Source organism: Hipposideros armiger, unplaced genomic scaffold, assembly GCF_001890085.2.
Source record: "Hipposideros armiger isolate ML-2016 unplaced genomic scaffold, ASM189008v1 scaffold_243, whole genome shotgun sequence".
Taxonomy (NCBI): Eukaryota; Metazoa; Chordata; class Mammalia; order Chiroptera; family Hipposideridae; genus Hipposideros; species Hipposideros armiger.
Window position 1 is genome coordinate 122,746 of NW_017731593.1, and position 23,674 is coordinate 146,419.

The 23,674-nt window shown below is 42.4% G+C and overlaps 1 protein-coding gene across 5 annotated transcripts in view; it reads right to left on the minus strand.

The window, feature by feature from the left end:
• Window positions 1-4,791: 4,791 nt before the first annotated feature.
• Window positions 4,792-23,674, minus strand: part of STXBP6 (syntaxin binding protein 6) — a 239,630-nt gene continuing 220,747 nt past the window's right edge. For all 5 annotated transcript variants that reach the window (XM_019655679.1, XM_019655681.1, XM_019655683.1 and 2 more), the window contains exons 5-6: window positions 10,659-10,816; window positions 4,792-5,031 (exon numbers count right to left, since the gene is read on the minus strand). In XM_019655679.1, coding sequence (XP_019511224.1) covers window positions 5,008-5,031; window positions 10,659-10,816 — 182 coding nt within the window. In that variant the 3' untranslated portion in view covers window positions 4,792-5,007. The remainder of the gene's footprint in view (window positions 5,032-10,658; window positions 10,817-23,674) is intronic.

The following is a 23,674-nucleotide window of genomic DNA, read 5'->3' on the forward strand; positions in this document are numbered from 1 at the left end:
CATGCTGTAATAATGGCTCACATGAGGCATTTTCCGGTTTCATTGACCCCATGTCCAGAAGGGCAAGAAGATATCACAAAGTGACCGCAGGGCCTTCCAGGAGCACAGCTTAGTCCTTTTCTTGATGTCAGCTATGTGCACTCACACGTGAACGTGCGTACGTATGTCTAGCTGCCACCCAGGCTCGCCCAAGGCAGGTGAAGGGGCACATGGAACAATGTCAATAGGAAATAATGAAACTGAGGGTCCTCATGATTTTGATTTGATTTGTGTCTACAGCTTTAGAAATCATGTTTTCTTCTGTTTCTCTCTCTCTCTCTCTCTCTCTCTCTCTGTCTTTCTCATACACACCACACCACACACACACACACACACACACACACACACACACACAAACCCTCAGGGACTTAGCTTTTCCCTTGATGATCGTTAATCCTTGAGGCAGCAGAAGACAATGGTCTGGACCTGACTACTGGTCACAGGGTCCGGATCTCTGGGAGACTAAACATAACATCGTCACCTAAATTATGTTTCAGCTCCTGAGCCTAAATTGGAACGACCCCCTGGCTACTTTTCCATGAAACCAAATAGAGGGACATGTAGCTGACCTCAGGGCTGTCCTCAAGACCTGAAGAAATGATTTATTATTTATATCACCTCTGACCAATAAACTTCTAATACAACCCCGAACCCCTAACCCAGAGTGTCCTGTGATTTTGTCCTATATAATCTGTAACCTACATGCCATCGCAGAGTTGGGTCTTTCAGAGCATGAGTTTACCGAGACTCTGATTGGCCAAGTCTATAATAAACTACTTCCTTTTGTTACTGCAAACTCCTGCTCCTGCATTTCTTTAGGCCAGTGTGCACAGGTGCATGGACTCATATTGGGGTTTGATAACAATAACTCTCAAATATTTACATTTCTGTTTGAAATTTATTTCTGGTATTTTTCTCCTCTTTTTTTCCTCTATCCTACCCTTACCCTGAATCTGCTTGTTTGGACGACGATGATTGTGATGTCAATAGTTTTTTCCTGAGCATGTTCTCATTGATAGCAAGGGGAAAAGGCACCATTGAGTTTTCTAAAAACACTTATATTAATCCTCCCATAAAAATGGAGAGTTGGTTGTGGTGTAATTGCTTATCAAACTTATATTTAAAAAAGGTCTTTGCAAGGTAATTGGTTTATAATTAGTTCACAAGAACTGGTGCCTTTAAATACATGATTAAGTTAAGGCTGGGTCTCATCTAAACAAACCATCTCTCTATCCATGTTTTTTCTCTGAAAAGTGGAGACTGCAGTCTTCCCTTCTACATGCAGTCCTCCCAGGAAATATTTCAAAGTCTTGATTGTTTTAGTGTCCATGCCAACCCAGAGATGGCTAATATGTCACAGTAGTCACCTAAGTCAGTTCCCTTGAAAACAAATGGGGCAATGCAATAAGTGGCATTTGCTTTTCCATAAAAATAAATTGACGTAACTTGACCAAGTCTTCTTTCCAGTTTAACGGGGCATGAAACTAGTCTGTGGAACGAGGGCACAAGCTTTAATAAGTGCTTCAGTTGAGCACATCACTAACATCAGCAGAAAGGTAACTATTAACCAGCTTAATTGCTTTACCCATGAGAAGATAAAAATGAACTCTTGCTGCATAGAATCTCATAATGCTATGCAACTTTATCATAATGCAAATAATCCTAGTTCTTCGGTCTCCTGTAGGCACACAGGATCTTCCCATTAGCGTCAAAAGCACAATGATGCCTACCTATTTGGTAGTGTTTTTATAGATTTCACAAATAACTGAGAGAAACAAACTTTCATCACAGAGTTAAAATATTTAATGACAAAATTAGAGTTTGCTGTAATAGTGAATCATGAGCAGGTGTTACTTGTCTCTGAAAGAAAGAAAAATTATATTTGACATCTTAGAGGACGTCTGAAGAATTAATAACTGTACAATAGCCATCAGCAGTGTCACAATTCTAAAAATTAAAAGAGAAATCTATCTTTAATATCCTGTAGTTAGGGCATTCTGTAAACATTTTTACATAAATGCACAACCTTTGCTAGCCACAAAAGTAGAATTAAGACAGATTTCACTGTAATTTGAAGTCTAACACATATCTTTATTTTTTCAGAGCTTAAAAAAAGTTAACTACTGATCTTGTTACAGTTTACAAATACATTCTTTAATATGAATCATTAACCTGAATAACTGTATACTTCCTGTACACAGATATCTAATAATACTAGTGAAGTACACTACGGCTATGTTCCAGGAAGAAGTGATAATACTGGGAAGTTTCTTTTCTTTATGCATCATCAGTACAATTTCCTTCACAGAAATATAATCTCCCAAAAACTCATAGTGAAATGTAGCAATGAAACAGAAATTAAATGTCTTCTAGCAAGCTCAACAAAATGAATTGGTCCCAAATAATGTGAGTCATGTTAGCAATTATTTCTTGGTTAGGTTTTATTAATATTTTGTATTGCAGCACCTTCTACAAAAGGATGGCAAAGAACTTCAGGTATGTCATCACAGGGCTCCTGTGCAAGAGGTCAGGAGGTCAAGGAGGGGCAGGGATTGCTGTTCTGGCCTCTCTGTAGGGAGGAGCCGTATGTAAGACTTTGACATTGGGATGTCAAGGGCATGACCCCGGCCTGGAAGCATATCAGAAGAAACTAATAAATATTCAGTTAGGCTTTCTTCTAATCCAGGCTATTTCCAATAGGATTTAAGTCTAAAAGGATAAAAAGAGAGTGAGGAGAGAGGGCAAGATGTGGAATACTTATATTTATGAAGAATCACTATCACAATTCCACCAGGGAGGAAGAATCTCCAATTTCACAGTATGTTTATGACCTCATCCTCTGCTACTTTAGAAGCAGCTCTGCAAACACTGTTGTTAGGTAGTTGGCAACAGATCATATTTTTGAGTTTGGCCTATTGTCAGGGGGTTTTAGGTTTACCCTTTCAATTATTTATACCAACTGTCTACCTCTGAAGCTAGAATCCAGTTTGGGAAGGTGAATATCTGTGTGTGTGTGTGTGTGTGTGTGTGTGTGTGTGTGTGTGTGTTTTCTGAACTGAGGCCTGCAAACAAAACCTATTTGGAGTGGTATTTTGGGCTTTTCTTAGGAATTATAAATGTTTCTAATGGCACTCACCAGGTAGGGAGTTTCTTGTTTCTTTAAACTTTTGAGAAACCAAAAGAAAAGTAAAATAAAATCATAGTAAACTTATATATTGGGTTGTCGGAAAAGTCATGACATATTTTTTTCTATGTTTTTCATTGCAAAACTGCGTCATGACTTTTCCGACAACCCAACAGTTTACAATGTAAATTTTATAGAGTGTTTTCTTAAACTGGATCATCTCCCAAAGCGGATTCAGAAGTTTGTCTCTGGCAAACTCCTCTCCCCTTTGATATGGACTGCCTAAGATAATTGTTTCCCCCCCAATAGCCCAACTTTCTATCTCCCTGGTAATGCTTTATCAGGAGAACTTAAGCTATTTAAATCAGCATAAATAATCCAAAAGTCATCTTACACTGTTATGTAAAAGGCTATAATACATGTGGACTCAACTGGCACAATGGGTAGAAAGGGACAGAAAGCGTTTTGAAAATTCAGATAGCTTAAAAATCAATGTGCTGCAGTGAGAGGCTAGCAATGTGTCTGTATGTATAGCTTAACTTCCTTTCCAAGAAGACAAAGCATGGCTTTTATATTTAGCATTTTAACCCTCTAAGAAACAAATTCCCAGACTCTAAACCCAAGTACGATTTTGAGTAATACAAAATCAGGTGTGTGAACCAATCTTTTTCAATCTGACTGCAATGTAAAGTCCCCATGACTGTGCTGCTTTCTGTCTGAGCTGGCAAGCTGCAATTGCCATGAAATACAATTTCTCAAGAAACCCACACTTTAAATTATATTAAATAAATAGACGGCAATAATAACATCAAAACTTCCAAAAATCAGATACCAAGAAACTAAAGGCCATTTCCCAAGGACATTCTACTTTAGGGAGGCTGTCCCTAAAGTAGACATTCCTTTGTAAAAAGAAAAAAAAAAGATTTTAAAGTAGTATCTTTTCACATTATCATTGACACAGACCTTTATCTGGACAAATCAATTTTTGATAAAAAAAAAATCCAAGTTCTTTTCAATACCAGTTACTGGAATTTGAGACAATGACAAAAGAAAGAAACAGCCATAAATACACAGAGGTTTTTAAATAGGCTTTTTTTTCTTAGGTCTTTAATCTCAAATTTTTATCCTTCATATGATAATTCCAAATAATCAGCCTGGAAACAAGCAGCGAAAAGTATTTGAACTGTAGCTCAGAACGGAGATTTCTATCTGTGACTCTGATTTGTTATTTTGAATGCTGGTGATGGCTCATGCAAAAGAGTATTGTATAAAAAGCAAAACCTAAGACTGCTGTTTCCCCTGATAAATCTGATTGTTTCCATAATTACAGACTTATGTCTCAGGATATACAATCTTAACCTTCAAATTAAGAGTAGGTAGGAGACTGAAACCAATCACTGACTTTTATTTCCAACCAGGAACAATAACATCTGATGTCACTATATTAAAATGTCTTCCTGTTTAATATCAGGAAAAATAAATACATGATGCCAGCTCAGTATGTCATTTGGTCCAAATTTCATATTCAAACTACCAAACCCCCCCCCCCAAACCCCAAAACTTAAAAAAGTGGATAACACATACAAACATACACATATACCCAGTGGGCAAAAAAACAAAACAAAATAAAGCTGATGCTACTGCAGCATTCTTAGCAAGATCATTAGGGAAATGTATAAACACAACATCTTTTCTTTCATATTAACATCTGAAAAGAAAAAACAAAAAACCCTAAATGTCCATGTATTGGAAAAAAGAAGCAAGTGGAGGTCCGGAATCCTTGTAAAAACTGCTGAACAAACTCGTCCATTTCTCTCAAGAGCGTCACCAGGAGAGGCAGTTTTTCAACATTTGTGCTTCATGGCAAGCTGAGGAGGAAGAGGTGCGAGAAAAGGAAGATGTTATTAGCCGCGGGGATAATTTGCTGCGCTGCTCCGTCCCCACGTCCACAATGGGCAGTGGCACCAAGGTTCTGCTTGCTGGGACAGGACGCCATTACTAGTCACAGTGGCATCTACTAAATGTGCAATGTTTTCCCAAATTATCCACAGAATGGGAGAGTGCTGTGTGGTTTTCCTCCATTCCACTGATGGAACAGAGGGAAAAGCCAATGCACAGGCAAAAGGAGTGACCTGCCCTAGGAACAGGTGAGGGTAGAAGAGCAACAGCCTCTGGGCTCCCAGGTGACTAGGTATCCAGGAAACCCAACACTCCTCAAAAGTAGGTATTTACTGACATCTCATAAAGTATTAAAAACCAACAACTTTGGAGAAACCATCTTCAACAATCCATTCACTATCCAGCCTGGACATTCAACCAAGTCAAGGGCACTTGATTAAACCGTGTTACTGGCTCAGGCTGAACAACAGACCAAGTCCAGACCTCAGTTTCCTACTCTCCCGCTGGCATTTGGGAAATGGGGTATATCGAAATGTTAGATCTTTGTAAACGGAAACACCAGATACCACTGTATCCTTCAACAGCTTCCCAGGCTCAGCTGGAGCCCCTGATATTATATTTAAGGAAATGTATGCAGGTACAGAACATAAAAATCTGACATTGCTCTCCTTAGCCAGAGCCTTTTCATGGAGTTCGTACACTGATGTGAACCAGAAGGCAGAGTTGAGTTGTAATTCTTCATGTGTCCAGAGTCTGATGACATTAGGGTAATCCCTGAGGTTGGGGCTGGAGTGACAGGGGGTAGGCGGCAGGCAGGGCTCTGCGCTTGAGATGGTTTTTGAGCAAAGAGCGAGTGAAGCTCCACAGGCAGTAACTTTGTAGAAAGTCCTGTCATCGGCATCATGAACAGGTTCCCAGAGCGTGAAGAACCCCACTGATTCTACCCCAGTGGAGCCCCGCATCATACTAGATGTCGGTGGTCCATTTCTCCAGCGTAACCCAGGGCAATCCTAGGCTCCCCCTCCCCTTCTTGATGTCTTCAACAAAGAAGGAATAACCTGGGGCTGCCACCTCAGCTAGGCTACCTGCAAAAGCAGCACCAGCATTTGTCTCGAAGCTGGTGTACCCGGGCCGAGTCAGCATGTGATGGAGAGGGGACTGTGGTCCTAGACCCCATGTTGCTAAACTAATGTCCACCTGGGAAACCTCGGCTGATCTCTTGGTGCCTCTGCCTGGTGAAGAAAGCCTAAGCAAACACCCCTGCAGGCCTTCTGCAGTGCTGACACCAACCTCCTGTCAACCGTCAGACAGTGTTTGTGAGTCCTGAATATGCCCAAGCTGCTGCTGAGTGCTGTGGGTTTTTGCCACCAAGGATGGAGCTAATGAATAACTCCTGACCTCAAAGAGTTTCTAGTCTGGGAAACATGGTAGGTGGAAATGGCAGAGCCAGGGCCCTCCCTCAGATCCGTCCCACTCCCTGGCCACACCCTGAGCCCCTCTGCTGTATGGCCCACTTCTTGCTCTGTCTCTAGTTTTTATATATATTTAGCACTGTGGGCTGTTCAAATCAACACAGAGCTGTTAAACGTTGTGCATAATGAGTAACAATCATAAATTTTTAATCAGTGCTGTCCTGTTATTCACTGAGCTGTTAACCTTCAACTAATGGGCTTGTGCCAATTCACCCAGTCATTAGTCTTCAGCAGCGACTGCCGCTCACACCAGGCCCTGGTGACCGCTACAGTGTGTCTGGAATGGCATGAAGGGGGGGCCCACCCAGCCAGGCGGGCGTGGCCAGCTCAGCTTTGCCGAATACAACTGGGTTGTACATTCTGCTATTTGAGGTATTTTTGCCAAAAGTGGAATCATTTCCATGCCACCTAGGTTTTTGTTTGTTTGTTTGTTTTAAATTCCCTGGGAGTTAAGAGCTTTAGAATGTGGAAGGCAGGGTCCTCTTGCTTCCCTGCTATGAATCTGTTGTATGACCTTGAGCTCTAAAGGCACAACTGCTCTGTATCTCATGTCTATAAATATCTCCAACTCAAATGCTTATGGATCAATTTAGAAGTCAGAGTTCCACAGAAGAGGAGTTTAAAATTTCCTTTTGACATATTTTGTTTTCTTAATATCTCCTGGAAAGCTTTCTCTTTCAAAGCTGTGTAAAATCTCCACCTCAATAATCATAATCATAATCATAATAAATCATTAATCATACTGAGGGGATTCTTTAAGAGGCCTGGACTCTTGAGATCCTTTCTGGCTCAGAGACCCAAAGGAAGCACACAGAGCAAGGACAGAGGCAGCCATTCCCCGCCAGTGAGAGAAATGCCACGTATTATTCCCTCCCCCACAAATGTGGGCTTGTGCAAAACAGGGCATATTCCTGCCCCTTTCAGGGAGAAATGTCATCTGAGGTTGCCTCCGTGTGGGTCCTGCTCTCGCGTGCTGACTCACCGCCTGTGGCGGGCGTCAGAGTGCTGCACATACTGCAACGCTGTGCTTTTTGGGGCAGGGGAAAGTGAGCAGGCCTGCTCCGTGGCTGAGTTGCACTTTCCTAAGGGCTGAGGCTGTGCCAAGCCCACAGCTCAGGAAGGAACCGCGCTTCCTCAAGCCAGGCTGACCTGAGCTAGGGAAGTGGGGGTACAGGAGCATTTTCCATCTGCTCTACAGAGGACAAGCACCCACAGGTCTTGATGCCAGGTCTGTGCAAAGGTGATCCCACTCACTAACATACCTGGGTCATTGAAGGAGTCCTGGGGAAAACTGTAAAGTGGAAGATCCTTTTCTACTGTCATCTAAAAAGGTGGGCCATATTCTGCAGCTGAAGTTGCATGCCCTTGTTCAGCCAGGAAACATGGAAGAGCCGTCACCTGGAAGTGCTGTTCTCTGCTCAGGGCTCTAACACGTAGGCTGTCTAGACTTGTAAATACAGCCCATTCTTTATGAGTCAACACAGTCATGTTTATGTGGAGGGATCGGAAGGCCTGGCTTCCATCTCTGAACTATCTCCTCACCCGCGGGCCTGGTGGGGGCTTGGCCAGTGAAAGACATCTTCATGTTCATCCTACACCAGTGGTCATTGGGAAAATAACCACACCTTCTCTAAAGAGGTTCTCCTCGTTAGGAGTTTTGCCAACGTTGGTGATTCATAAGCACATATCCCAGTTTTTAAAAAATGACAAGTCTGGCTCCGACAGTGTCTCTCTCACACTCCCTCAAATGCACAAAGAGATACTAGCAGCCCCTCCCCTTCCTGTTCCCCCTCAGAACACCTATAAGAGAGGAATTCACTGGCTGGCACCAACCCTCCTAGTGGTCAAAGCACAAGGCCCCTTTGCCTTTGGTGGATGGATCCTGTTTCAAGGGCTGCTCTGTGTTTAGAAAGCATCAGCATTAAGCAGAAGGCCCTCCCAGGCCCCTTTGGAGGGCACAACATCTTCCCCTCCAACCCCCACAATCCCTGTGTTAGGATGCTCAATCACATTTCTCCAAACTCTTCCCCCTCCCTCCACCAGCTCATTATTTGACTAAATAGGGCAGGTTCAGCAGAAACCATTTTTATGGAAATAATTATAACTAATATTAATTCAGATTTATATGTGCCAGGTATAGTGCTAATAGATTCATAGGTATAAATTCATTCAATTCTCTCAATACTCTAGAAGATAGGTACTATTATTAATTAGCCGTATTTTACTGATGAGGAAACTAGGGCTAGGAGAAATTAAGCACTTGCTTAAGGTCACTGAGATGGTAAATCTTAATCACAAGATGTTAACTACCATACCATACTGCCTTCCCAACTCCTTAGCAAACTTGGCCACAATATCGGGGAAACAGGGTGACGAGGGCCAGGAATTCTGGCCATCTGGTTAGGCTGTCCAGTCCAGTGTTTGCACAAGCTCCTCTGAAGGGGCCGCCCACATGGATGACCTCCAGGTTATTGTCTACTTCATCTTAGGAAGGGCGATTTCACAGACTTCCTTGGTAACCTGGTTTATGGTTTAATCATTAACCGAAGCTCTTGTTTTTAGCAGAATTTTGTCAGGGAACCATTGATTGCTCTATTCTGGTAAGGCACAAAAGAGAGCTGCCTGTATGACCACACTTCCCAGGCTTGAAGACAATTACAAATGATTCCCTTTAGCCTTCTCATCCCCACATCAACACTTTAATTATTTCCCCAGACTTCCTCTGTCCATTCCCCATTGAAATCACTAGAGCTACTGTTTGTATAAATGAAGCTGGGGCTGTAATCCTAGCATTCCCACCTCATCATTTTTTCTGAAGGAGGGACGAAGGGATGTTGTCTTGCTCCCTCTGCAACAACCACGGCAAGCAGAGGCTCTGGCCTCCAGCAGGGCTGCCTGCATTTTCAGACAGACCTGGCCAATTCTCCTCCAGGGAACCCCAAAGGGGTCCCAAGGCAGCAGTGCAGTAAGACCCTGTCCGGAAAGAGAACTGATGACACAGCAAGACAGGTCTGTGCAAAGGGGATGCAGGAAGGGAAGGCAGGAAGCATCCACTGGGGATTGGATCCAGTCTGGTCCAAGCCTGAGCTCTGGGAAAGGCCAGCTTGGCTCAGCTGGGGAGATTTTTCTTGTTATTTTTCAGGTTGTCCATTTTTGTTTCCTCAAGAGAAGTGGGGTTTTCTGTTGAAGCCAATTAATTATTTCCCCCCAAAGGTCACCCAAAAAGCCTATCTGTAGGGCCAGATCATGAGTCTGAGATGCCAACAGTTATCAGCGGAAGTTGTTTCTGGAAACCTAAATGTGAACCACTAGCCAGAGAAGAACTGCCCTTTGATCTGAAGCACAAGAACAGCCGTAAATCCTCTTTGTCATCTGACCAACAGGGCCTCTCTTTCCTTTGGTTTGTGACTGTCTTAGATGGCTGGCCGCCAATAAAAACTCCCCTTTCCCTTTCTGAAAGGTGCATTCTGAGGAGTGTGTGAAAGTGGATGTGGGTACTCATAGTCACAGTCATGTGAGAAGTGCTTTTCTCTGGGTTCAGACAGAGGTGGGAGGGGACCATGCAGGCAGCTCTGCACGAGTCACATCAGCCTCAGAGGTAGGTCTGCAGCCCTTTGCAGATGGCAGACTAGCTCTGAGGTGTGCTGTGCCCTGGGATTAGAGCTTGCTTTTCAAACAGTGCAAGGAACACAGGATGCTAAACTCATGATCGGAAAAAGACAGTAAGGAAAAGTAAGCATGAGCAGCCCAAAGTCATCTTTCAAACGCTGGCCAAGGGGGGAGGGATATTCTGGGACCTGGCCTCTTCCCTGCCCCCTTCTGTTCCCTGAAACCCGAGCCTTAAACTTCTGGGCAGGGAATAAAGGTTGTCCACATATCCCAAAGGTCTAAGGTCAGAGATAGGGATGTAGACATCAGACAGGAGACTTCCAAAGAAACACACACAGGAAGGAATCTTTCATGACTCCGGCACTTAGTAAGTAGCAGATGGAAACTGTATAAGGTGGGGGGAAAGGCTTGATTTTGTATCTGCCATCATGGACAACATACTGCAATAAAGTTTCTTGGCACCGAAGCTCCCTGATGACCCAGAGCCAAGACCTCTGCCATCCTGCAGGACCCACCTTGTGTGCAGTTTCTGCAAACTGCTGGGCGCTGTTCTTCATGTCCTCTGTCTTCTCCTCTGCTCGGCCTAATCGCTCCCCACGCTCGTTCAAGGCCTGGCTCGCTTTCTGCACAGCACTGGACACGCTATCAGCTGCTGAATGGAGGATGCTGTTTCCTGAAGAAGGACAGCAATAGCGTCAGAAGCTGGCTTGGTTGACCTACAGTGACAGACCCCTGCCAGGGGTGAGTACCCTGTACCAGAAAGGCAGGTCACACTATAGAAAGCCCTCGGGGATCTAGGAAACAAGTCAACATTTCTTCTGGTTGGGTCTGATTGACTCCCTTGTAGGAAGAACACTCATTGACCTGGCAGGACCTGGGCAAATACTGAAAGCTTCTTTCACACCCTCCTCACCAACACACACTCATGTCCATTCTCCTGGCATTCTGCTTGGGGAGGCTCAAAAGGACCGGGTCCACCTGGATTTAGGACTTGGCTCGCAAAGGTGAATGGAAACCCTGACAAGTTCAGAGATGTAAGCAAGTTCAATGAGACATATCTGGATCTTACATGCATTTCCTCTTGACCTGGGGTTTAGATGAATAACCACAGGAAAACCGGGGGACAGGACTTTTCCAGATATAATGTTCCATATTCCTTTTAACTTTTCTGTTCTGTTTTACCACTTCATGCCTAAATGTATGGCTCCAGGTAAGACGCTCTGAATCAACCTCAAAGTCCAGAGTTAAGTGTGTCAGCTCCCACCCTTGAACCCTAATCCATGGCTTGGTTGGTTGGGTCCCTTTGCCTCTGATCTCCAGTATATGAAATACGGGGGCTCAGCACCTCACTTAGCCAGCAGATAGAAAACAGTGAGCCAGTCTGAGAAGAAACTTAGCATCCCAGATTCATGAGGGATGATACTGAGAAACTTGAAAACCATCACGTTTCAAAGGGTTGTGCATCCCTGATATCCTGTGTGCCAGGACTGGGAAACAGAATTCAACAGTGAAGCACTGGCAGGTGCCTAACTCACTGAGAATGAGCAACTCGCAAAATGACAACCAAAGGAAATTGACAGCTGTATTTTGTTAACACTGAGTGGAAGATATTTAATGGCATTTTATGTAATAGCTTTATCTCTTTGATTAAGTTTATTATATCATTTAACGTTGTACCTGGGATGGATACATCTAGCCACAGACAGCTTTTAATAGAAATGTAATTTCCTCTGGTCTCAGCTGCAAAGGCCTCTTAATTTCTCTGCTGTGGGAACAGTCTGTGGTTTGTGGAAAAGAATGTCACGCAAAGAAAGAAAGGGCCTGGCCCAGAGGAAGCACTTCATAAAATGGTTACCATTTTTCTTCTTTAGGAGTGGATTTCAAGGTGGATTTCCTCTATGTACCAAAGGAAGGAGAATGGGGTTAACTTAGTCTTATTACTCAGTTGCATCAAGTAGTGCGAGCCAAGACAGATCGACACAGACTAACAGGGATCAGAGATGAGGCTCTGGAGAACCGGATGAATGCAAGGGTTGGAAGGGGAAGTCTAGGGCTTCAGAACAGATTTAGGAAGAGAAACCTTGGTCGCCTTTGCTTTCACATGATACTCATGACTATGATGACAGCCTATCACCACCGCCTAACATGTGAATAGCATTTAGCCATCATAAAGCACCTTCACAAATATTATATTATCTCATTTGATTGCCATGAAAATTCTACTGAGAAGGTTGAGGTTAAGTGGCTCGCACAAGATCATGTCACTAGGGATGTGACATGGCTACCACAAGAACCTGGTTTTCCAATGACTTTTCCTTATTCTGCACCTTCCTCTTGGCAGATATGGGGTCAGTCCTGGGAAGCTAATCACTATGCCAGGATTGTGAGCAGACTAGCACAAGCAGGCTTTGACAGGTTATTTCCCAAGGTAATGCCTAACTGTTTCTGTCCTCAAGGCATTCCTCTTTGTAAGTGAAGAGTTATTGCCCATGCTGCATTGCAAGTCAGGTGCTCTCAAGAAGGAAGAGAGCAGTGTGATGGAATGGGAAGATGAAAAAGCGACTGGAAGGTGCAGAGGAGTTGGGGGGAGGGCAACTCCCTTCCCTTCTTCCTTCTACATCTCCACAGCTTGGCCACCAGAGGCTAGGAAATGAAACAGATGCAAAGGACATAGACATTTTTGAGGCTTTTGGTGCATGCTGAAAATTGCTCCCCTGAAAGATTTGTTAAACATTCAGAACTACTCATTTGAATGCATACTAAGTGCCAGGCATGGTTATGTTGACACAACTGTCAGAATGACTTTGAGGGAATGATTTAACTTCTCTGATCTTCAATGTCCTCATCTGTGAAATGCGAGTCATGTCATCCACCTCATGTGGCTGTTGTGGAAACGAAGACGAAGATGTAAATAAAGTGCCTGGAGGTGCTAAACGGACCCTTGTCCCTCCACCTCCCTGAGACCACATTTGCTCTCTAGGAGCTTTGGGAAAATGGCACAGTCCCACCCAATGCCATTGCTTGTGTCCCTCTTGTCTTCCCTGTTGTGTGGCTAAGTGTCTTGAGGCTCTCCAAAGACACTTCTTAGATGTCTTATGTACCTGTTTTGTGTAGCTCAATGTGTTGCTTAGAGAGGGAGCTGAACACATACTCATTAAATCAAGACATGCTTTGTAAATAGGATGCCTGAATCAAAAGTTGGGGCCTATCATATTGTGTTGAGTTAAATCTGGAAATAAAATGGTGTCCTAAGGCAGACAGAACAGTCATTTTCCCTAAGTAGACAGGAAGCATATTAATACCCAAATTTATTTATGCAGTCTGAGCAGAGGCTGTCAACCACAGTAAATAAAATCAACTACCTTTTGAATTATAGTCTCTGGAGAGTACAGCAGAGATCATTCTTACTTCATTGATGCTGCATTCACATCAGTTCCATTCAATATGAGTTTTTAAAAATATATATGCTGGCATCGTTTATGCTAAATGATTTAGGAGACTTTGAGAAAGCAACTCGAGATAAAGCCATAACATTGTATTCAGTCACTGTTTAAAAACACAATTAAAGGATATTTAAATGTATAGAAAAATGAGGGGGAAGGAGTAAAATATATTAACAAGTAACAATAGAAGAGAAAAAAGAGGAGGAAATATTTTTAAAAGTATACAAAACACATCAGTAGCTCAAATATCAACATAATTTCTTTTGATCATCCTAGACTTCAGGTTGTATCTTGGTAATCAAAATTCCTAATTCTATAGCTAGTAAGGAGGCTTTAATTTAAATAGAATTTTCAGCAGCTACTCACTATTATATCAAATACATATATAGATATTTGAAATGCAAAATAATCATCCTTTTGAGGAAAAAGATAGTGGAAAAATCATCCAAAAATAAATGATTGATAAATGTATGCCAATCTATACTCAGTGCTGAGTAAGCACACTCATTTCAGAGCACTCTTTTGAAATGAAATCTGCTAATAGTTTTGCTTGGACTACTTCTATTCCACAATCAATTAACCACTTAGGAATAATTGTACAATAAGACCCATCTATCCAAACTAATTTAGAGGAAAACCAATTATGGAAAAAACAAGTGTATATATAAATGGATTTGGGTTCTAATACAATCAACTCAAAAATTGGCAGTGAGAGCTCTTATATTAAATCTGTTAATAGGTCAGGAACATTAGTAACTCCCATATCATATGCTCAAAGTGTTCAATAATAATTTACTCTTTGGGTAGATGAAATAATCCCTATTCTATTCTCATCTATGGTATTAATTTTCTTAGCAAAACCATTTCATGTTTAGACATAAGGTAAATGTATTAGTGACCAGTATTACTGACATTCAAATTAATTTTACTGGATACAAATCTATGGGTTTCAACCAAGATTTTCCTTTCCTTTTTCTACTTCCAATCTTCCTTGCTTAGCATCCCTACCACTAGAGGACATAATGTAAAAGAAAAGTCTCATGGAAACCTGGTTCTGTGACCACAGGGTCCCTTCTCAGTTCTAAAGCCACTCTGAATCATTTACACACTATTCTGCTTCCTGAGATGAGCGCCTACCTCCACCCTCGTTGGTGGTAATTCAGTTGCATGGTAATCGTGATGCTTCTAAGGAGGTTCTGCTTAGTACTGTGACCTGCACTAAACGTTTTACAAATCAACAATAATTAAAATAATAATGATGATATGAACTTCCATATCTACAAACAGAGTGATTAAATGCAAAGGCCTATCTGGTAAAACAAGGTGGTTCTTAATTCACAGACTCCGTTAATGATCTGTGAGTGTGGGTAAATTACCAAGCTCTTTCAACATTACATTGACTAATCAACACTAATCACACTACTGCACTTCAATGTTGGACAACGTCTAGAACCCCTTGTAAGATGGAGATTTTTTTCGAAAGGTTAAATTTCCCTCGTACTTTTGGGGTACTGACTAATCAGAGAAATTCTGTTACAAATCCAGGTTATGTTACAGCAAGCCTTTCTAAAAGAAGAGTTGTTACCCCATGTTGGGCACAGATGCAGCAAGCCAGTTACTCACAGAAACAGCTCCTATTCACGACTGTCTACTGCATGCAGGTGCTATGGTAAGTTGTCAAATTCCTCGCAGGAATATATTCTTACCGTATTTTACAGTTGAGGATACGAGTGCTCAAGGAGGTAAAGTATAATAGCTTACCTCAGATCACCCAGATCTTGATCCCAAGGTTTTTTATTATTTTTAAATAAAAATCGTATATATTTAAGGTTTGCAACATGATGACTGATGTACATATACTACATAATAAAATGATTACTAGAAGCAAGCTCATTAACATATCCATCTCCTCACAGCTACCATAACCAAGCTCATTAACATATGCATCTCCTCATAGCTAATTTTTTTTGTGTGGTGAGAGCCTTTGAAGTCTGCTCTTCTAGCAAATTTCCAGTGTTAACTACAGTATTATTAACTGTAGTCATCATGCTGTGCATTCAATCTCTAGATTTATTCATCCTACAAAATTTCAACTTTGTACTCTTGGACCAGGAGCTCTCCCTTTCCCCCACATCCCTGCCTATGGTAGCCAGACACAGAAAACAACCTACATGATCTCACTTACATATAGAGTCTAAAAAGTCAAATACATAGATGCCAAGAGTTCACCCAAAAGTTTGGGTTTTTTTAAATTAGTTTCAGGTGTACAAAGCAACGTAATAGCTAGATATTTACACCCCTCACAAAGTGATTCTCTACCCCCCAAAATCTATTACCCCTCTGACGTCGTATATAGCTGTTACAATACCATTGACTATATTCCTTATGCTGTACTTTACATACCGTGACTATAGTTGACATTCAATATTATCCCACTTCAGCTATAGCACAGTGGTCAGTCATCTACGCAGTCTATGAAGTGATCCCCCTGATAAGTCCAGTACCCATCTGGAACCCCATGTACTATTTACAACATTATTGATTATATTCCCCATACTGTATTTCATATCCCCATGATTATATCGTGACTACCAATTTGTATTTTCTAATCCTATCACCATCTCCCCCATCCTCACCCCCCTCCAATCTAGCAATCCAACTTTCTTAATGACTATGTTAGCATTTTCCAAAGTGGTTGTGTGGTTTAGAAGAGCCCTATGTATAAAAACTCCATTCTATTGTAAAATGACTTTGTGAAATACTGATCTAGCTGGCTCCTTTATTGCAGAACTTTAGAAAACCTTTAACATGGTAATGTAAATAGTCAATCAAAAGGAGGTGGGGGTACACCTGAAACTAACAATAAAAAAAAAAGGAGGTGGGGGGAGGACAGATTTGCTAGCAGAATTTCCCAAAGATATTTATTCATAGGGTCCTTGTACATAGAATCTGCTTTGGGAAATGCTACAATAAACTATAGTGACTCCTAAGTTAAAGGAGGAAAAATAAATAAATGCAGGCTGTCCTCATCAATTTAGTAATAGAGCGACAAGTTGTGTAATTACATTGGAAAGGCTCGCTTTATGGAGGCAGCAGAACAGATATAGCACGCTGAATGGCAGTTCCAGAATTGTCTTTTGTCTCAAGTTGGTGGCCAATTTCAGGGACCATGAAGCTTGTGTGTTGCCTGCAGCTAGGTGGCAGAGAAAAATAGACTCAGAGCTCAGGAGTACTTTGTAAACCCATAAACTCAAGAGCATACTTGAAGGAGACCTTGGAGTTATGTATTGCTGGCCTCACCACAGGAAGCAGAATGGATCATTCTACCTTCTGTTGGTGATGTTAAGGTAATTTAGTGGAACCTCAGCTTGTTCTCAAGTCAGAGGCACGCCGCACAGGTAAGGACTCAGGAGGAAGACTGATGCCCCCTCCCTGTCCTATAGAACCCATGAGTTCATACTCTCTTCTCAATTCACTGTCCCAATATTCTCAATGGCAAGGGTCAAACATTTAGGATTTTATTCATGTCCTTTAAACACCTGAACTCACGATATGTGGAGAAATTCAGCAGTTCTTTCGTATTTATTTAAACTTGGTCTCATGAACATGCTTTTATAAGAGTTACGGAGCATCAGCAGAATTCAAGGAAACTTCTTTTTGTTCTGTTTTGCTCAGAGAATACCAGGCTCTCAGAAGCCTTGCTGAAATTCAACTTGAAAGAGAGAACCCTTGTTCTGAGGTTAAAAACCTCAGGTGGTGGGCTGGCCGAGTGGCGCGATGGTTAAGAACTGGCTTGGGATGCCAGAGGGCCCCAGTTCGGATCCCACATATGAGGACCAGTGACACTGCCCTCTACAGCTAAGATGCTGAACAACAGCTCAACCTGGAGCTGGGCTGCCGTGAGTCGCCGGCGACGGCGTAGTCTGCAGCCCCTGTGGCAGTGGATTGCCATGGGCTACCGTATGTAGCCAGCAGCCAGCGTGAGCGGCCAGCAGCCGCAGTGAGCGGCCGTCCAGAAGCCGGCGACTGATCTGCCTCGCCAGGGAAGAGCGCAATGATGGTGCCAACTTGGGCCAGTGAAGCAACGTCCTCCACAACTAGACTGAAGAACAAAACGACAGCAACTTGTCTGTTCCCCTTTCCCCAATTCCCCCGCCCGTTCCCATCCCCCCAATTCCCCAATCAAAATCTTTAAAACAAAACAAAACAAAACAAAAAAACACCTCAGGTGGCTCTAAATTAGGTAAAATGGATTTTGTTCCCTTCTTTGGTACTTATGGCGACAAACCAGTTATGATCTGCAGCTCTCTGCTTTTATTACAGTTGTAAGCTAGTGACTTTTGCTTTAATAACTATACTTTCAAGTCCTGATACATACAATTTGAAAACCTTTTACAGTTCTACTGGCCCAAACTAAATCTGTTGAACATGTGGAGCCTGCTACTGATTAGCCGTGTGACCTTGAACCAATGGCTTACCCCTATGAGCTTCAGCCTGTTTCCTCATGGATCATGAGGGTTGGTCTAGTCCCTACTTCATAAGGTTGCTGTGAGGGATAAATGAGGAAATGTGCAGGTGGGGCACTTAGAACAGTGTCTGGCACATAGGAGCCGTTCAACTTTAGCCATTATTGAAGAGATAAACTTCAGGTTTTTGACACTAAAAAGTCTTCCTGTTAAGCTTTCCATTTTAGCTCATCTTCCTTTTCCTACTCTCATCCACCATCAACATTCTTGAAGGAAGAGTCTACTCTTACTGTGACTCTCATGCCTCCCAATCACTTTGAACTTTCAGCGAAGTGGCTTCCACACCACTCTACTAACATTGCCTCTCAGTCTCACCAATGACCTATCAAGTCCATTGCCTCTTTAAAGTTTTTCCTCCTCTTGGCCACTGGACCACTCCTTTTAAAAAACTGCTCTTTCCCTGGGCTTCCATCACACACTATTTCTTGATTCCCACCCTCATTTTGTCAGTTTCATTCCTTTCTTAGGAGTGTGAGGTCAGAAAGGTCTGGGTTTGGGTCTGTCTTTGCCAAATAGTAGCTGTGTGAACTCAGGGAAATTACTTCATCTCTATGAGCCGGTGTTTTCTCATTAGCATAATGGTGATAAGAAACAGTGCCTATTTTTGATAGACTTCTTTTTGTGGGAATTAAATGAAATATAGACTTAGCATAGTGTTGGCAGTGCAGGATGAGCTCAATACACACTGCATTAGTAGTACTATCTGATTGATTCTGCACATCTATCATAGAATAAACATGGGCCAGACACTGTCTATACTTTTCTGCTTCTCAAATTTTACCTTAATATTAACCTACTGTTTCCCTCCCACCCATCTGACCTGTCCTCCTGAATAGCCTGGGTTAGTTAATGGTCCTTCTGGCCACCCACACCATGACACTCAATCCACCTTTAATTCTAATCTCTCTGTCATATCCTGTAGCCAGGTGTTCGTGCAGCCTGGGGCACTTAGCTCAGCGGGGGCTCTTCACTCAGCCCTCCACTCTCTTTCTAGTCCCTGCTAGGTCTTACTGGCCCACCACAGCAGCCTGGCAGTGCTCCTGCCACTGGTCTCTGTCCTCTAATACATCATCCTCTCCCCATACTACTCACCTGACCATGCCCCTTCCTTGTCTCAACCCTTTGGTGGCTCACCCGTAATACAACACAACAGACTACAGAAGATCCTTTCTGATCTAGTGCCAAGCCACACACGTGCCACACCCCGCAGACTCTAATCTCTATGGCCTCATTGTTTCTTGACAAATTTTAGAGACATGTTCAAGTTTTTATCAGTTACTTATTATAGGTAGAGTACGGCATATGATTAATGCATTTGGAAAAAAAATCAATGTGAATAAAAAGCTTGACAAGGAACACTGTGTCCAGCTCTGTCCCTAAGGGTGTCCAAACATTAGCAATAGCACTTAATTACTTTTTTTTTATACAACATTAGCATGCAAATATAAACCCAGTACTCAGACTTTGGTGTCTAACACTTTTTCCTGCAAGAAGAAAGCAAAGTTCTTTGGAAAGTAGATTCCATGAAGTGGGGAAAGGAATACTCAGATAGGCCTGGAATATCTCATTATTGCCAGAAAACCAGGATCCCTTCAAAGATGGTAGGGATAGTGCTAAAAGGAAAAAGAAGCCTGTTTAAAGGAGGTTTTACTGAGCAAGTTGCATTATTTAGAACATCAATAATAAAAGTTAGGGCCGGCCAAGTGGCTCAGTTGGTTAAGGTTAGCTTAAGAGCGCGAGCTCTAAGTAACAGGGTCGCCAGTTCGATTCCCATATGGGCCAGTGAGCTGCGCCCGAGCTGAGCTGCCACTGAGCTGCCAACAGGTGGCAGGATGGCTCAGCTGGTGAGAGCACGTGCTCCAAACAATAAGACTGCCTGTTTGATGGTGGGCTATGCCCGCCTGCAACTAAGACTGAACTCGGCAACTTGAGCTGAGCTGCCACCCAGATGGCTCAGTGGATAGAGTATGTGTTCTTAACAAGGCTGCTGGTTCGACTCCCACATGGAATGGTGGCTATGCCCACCCGCAACTAAGTTTGAACACAGCACCCTGAGCTTAGAGGCCACAAGCTGCTGCTGGGCAGCCAGATGGCGACTGGTGCCCTCCACAACTAAGACTGAAGAACAACTTGGCTGGTCCCCTCCCCCAATTCCCAAACACTGTTCCTGTCCCCCAATTCCCCAATTTGAAAACAACAACAACAATAATAATAATAATAAAGGTTATAACAATGAAGATGATAATAATTATAATTATTGTAATATATAATTGCATAATAATCATACTGTAATAAAATAGCATATAATTATATAACAATTATAATTTTATATAACTTTGTGGAAGCCATAACTTGTTAATGATGACTTAAATATAAAATAAACAAAAATGAAGTTGACATACAAAACAAGATAGACTATATATTTTTTTACTGTTCTATTTTACAGACTTATATTTTATTGCTTTATTTTATTGACTTTAAGAAGTAACGAGTATTAAAATAGTTGAGTATTTTGTTTCTTCTAAGTGTTTACCTATATATAAAAGTAGGATTTATTTCGATCTGTGTGAGAAGCATTGGGTAAATACAGGAAACTATCAGTAAACAAGAGTTTCAAAAAGAGTAGAAACCATTCCTGAAAGGACTGATAAGCATCAATGGTCAAACACAACCACTAGTAGAAAGAGTGGCAATGATGCCTTCTAGGGTAGGGAGTGCTTTCTCTTCTTTAGAAATTGGTTATCTGTTCAGGCTAGATTGCATCTGCTAGTGAAGAAACCTCTAGATAAATTATAAGGTATTAATAAGGTATTTGTATGTTTCCAATAATGCTAACATAGCAGGTCAATGTATAATAATGGCATTGTAGAAGATTACGTAATGCTAGCCAAGCAAAGCAAATGATACACTGTTCTGGGAGAAAAGTCATCAAATTGAAAAACTGGATCCAGGGCCGGCCGAGTGGCGCGATGGTTAAGAACTGGCTTGGGACGCCAGAGGGCCCCGGTTCAGATCCCACATATGAGGGCCAGTGACACTGCCCTCTACAGCTAAGATGCTGAACAACAGCTCAACCTGGAGCTGGGCCGCTGTGAATCGCCGGTGACGGCATAGGCTGCAGTCCCTGTGGCAGTGGGTTGCCATGGGCTACCGTATGTAGCCAGCAGCCAGCGTAAGTGACCAGCAGCCGCAGTGAATGGCCGTCCAGAAGCCGGCGACTGATCTGCCTCGCCCGGGAAGAGAGCAATGATGGTGCCAACTTGGGCCAGTGAAGCAACATCCTCCACAACTAGACTGAAGAACAAAACGACAGCAACTTCTCTGTTCCCCTTCCCCCAATTCCCCAGCACTGTTCCCATCCCCCCAATTCCCCAATAAAAAACTCTTTAAAAAAAAAAAAAGAAAAAAAGAAAAACTGGATCCATGTAAAAACCATGGGTGTAAACAGTGCTACTCAAGTGAAACATCAAGTTCAGCTATAAAAAAGGGCCCAGTGAGATATCCAGGAACTTGGGTTTGAATCACTTTGGGAGAGAAACCAGGCCTGTGGCCCCACCAGAAACCAATTGTTTGACAACTCAGTTCCTCTAGAGCAGCGGTTCTCAACCTGTGGGTCGCGACCCCCTTGGGGGTCGAACGACCCTTTCACAGGGGTCGCCTAAGACCATCGGAAAACAAAAAGATATTTACATTACAATTCATAACAGTAGCAAAATTACATTTCTAGAGTAGCAACGAAAATAATTTTATGGTTGGGGGTCACCACAACATGAGGAACTGTATTAAGGGGTCGCGGCATTAGGAAGGTTGAGAACTGCTGCTCTAGACTCAGGACATATGGCAATAAGAATTTCAATTAAGTTTGGAAGATCTATGAAGAAGAAATAATAAAGACATAAATTAACTCATGGTGTTGTTAGTTCATAACATGTTTAAATATAATATTCTTTTAAGTGTTATAACTTTTTTTCATGTTTTGTCTAAAGTATCTAAAATATTCAACATGATCAGTCCTATTAAATTGTGATTGGAGCTTAAATTGTTTAAAGAAGTTAAATGAACTAAGTTTGGTAAACAATGTTTAAAAGTTTACAGAAAGTTGATTTTCCAAGTTTTGTTTAGTAGAAATATTTAATAAACTGAGCATGAAACTGGAAAGTGTTTCCCCTGCATGCACAAAATCCCAACAGTCATCAAAAATTATAATCAATAGTCTCAAACATACCACCTCTTTTCTTTGTACACCTATGAGCCTTTGTACAATCTGGTTACTCATGCCCTTTTCTTCTTAAGACAACTGGTAATTCATATTCACCAGGTGTTTCTCCACCTTTTCCTAATTTCTCTGCTGCTTTGTTTGTTTATTCATTGAAATTATATTTGATCATCTGTTTTTTGCTGCAGGCACAGCAGCAGGCTGGGAACACACTCGCAGATAAAACAGTCATGATCCCTGCCCCACAGTCCCCACCCCATGCCAGGAAAGGAGCTTACAGTCTAGAAACAAGAGGCAGATTATGTATAGGCTAAAACAATATATATGTAGGTGTATAATTGTGTGTGTGTGTGTGTGTGTGTGTGTATACACTCATATGTGTTATTTAAAAATTGCCAGGAAGGGGCCGGCCGAGTGGCTCAGTTGGTTAAGAGCTTGCTCAAGAGTGCGAGCTCTGAGCAACAGGGTCGCTGATTCGATTCCCACATGGGCCAGTGAGTTGGGCCTGAGCTGAGCTCCTGCTAAACTGCCAACAGGTGGAAGGATGGTTCAGCTGGTGAGAGCATGTGCTCCTAACAACAAGGTAACCTGTTGCGGATGGTGGGCTACACCTGCCCACAACTAAAAGACTGAACTCAGCACCTTGAGCTGAGCTGCTGCCCAGATGGCTCAGTGGATAGAGCGCACATTCTTAACAACAAGGCTGCTGGCTTGACTCCTGCATGGGATGGTGGCTACACCCACCCACAACTAGTTGAACACAGCACCTTGAGCTGAGCAGCATGACTGGACTTGGAGCTGAGCTTGCTGCACCCTCCACAACTAAGATTGAAGGACAACAACTTTGCTGTTCCCCTCCCCCAGTTCCCCAACACTGTTCCCCTCCCCCAATTCTCCAATAAAATCTTAAAAAAAAATTGCCAGGCAGTTAACAAACAATGTGTTTTGATTGTGAATTCAAGAGGAGTGGGACTGATTTAGCAACAGTGAGGAAGACCTGTCTGAAGAGGTAACATTTACGCTACAATGTGAAGAGAAGCTGGGCAAAGTTCACGAGCAAAGGCTTGAAAGAAGAAAAACAGCTTAGGAGTTCTAGGACCTGAAAGAAGATTGGTGTGGCTGTAAGAGGGGGCAAGTGGCTTGAGATGAGACTAGAGAGAGAAGCAGGAGTTGGATTACGTAGGGCCTTCCAGACCATGGTAGTGACATTAACATTAAGTGCAACTAGTGTAACACGGACTGAGATCATTTTTGAAATTCTTACTCTGGCTATAGTGTGTGAATGGGAGCAACAGAGAAAACAGAAGAATTAAGAAGCTATTGAATGTATCAGTGAAGTCATATGG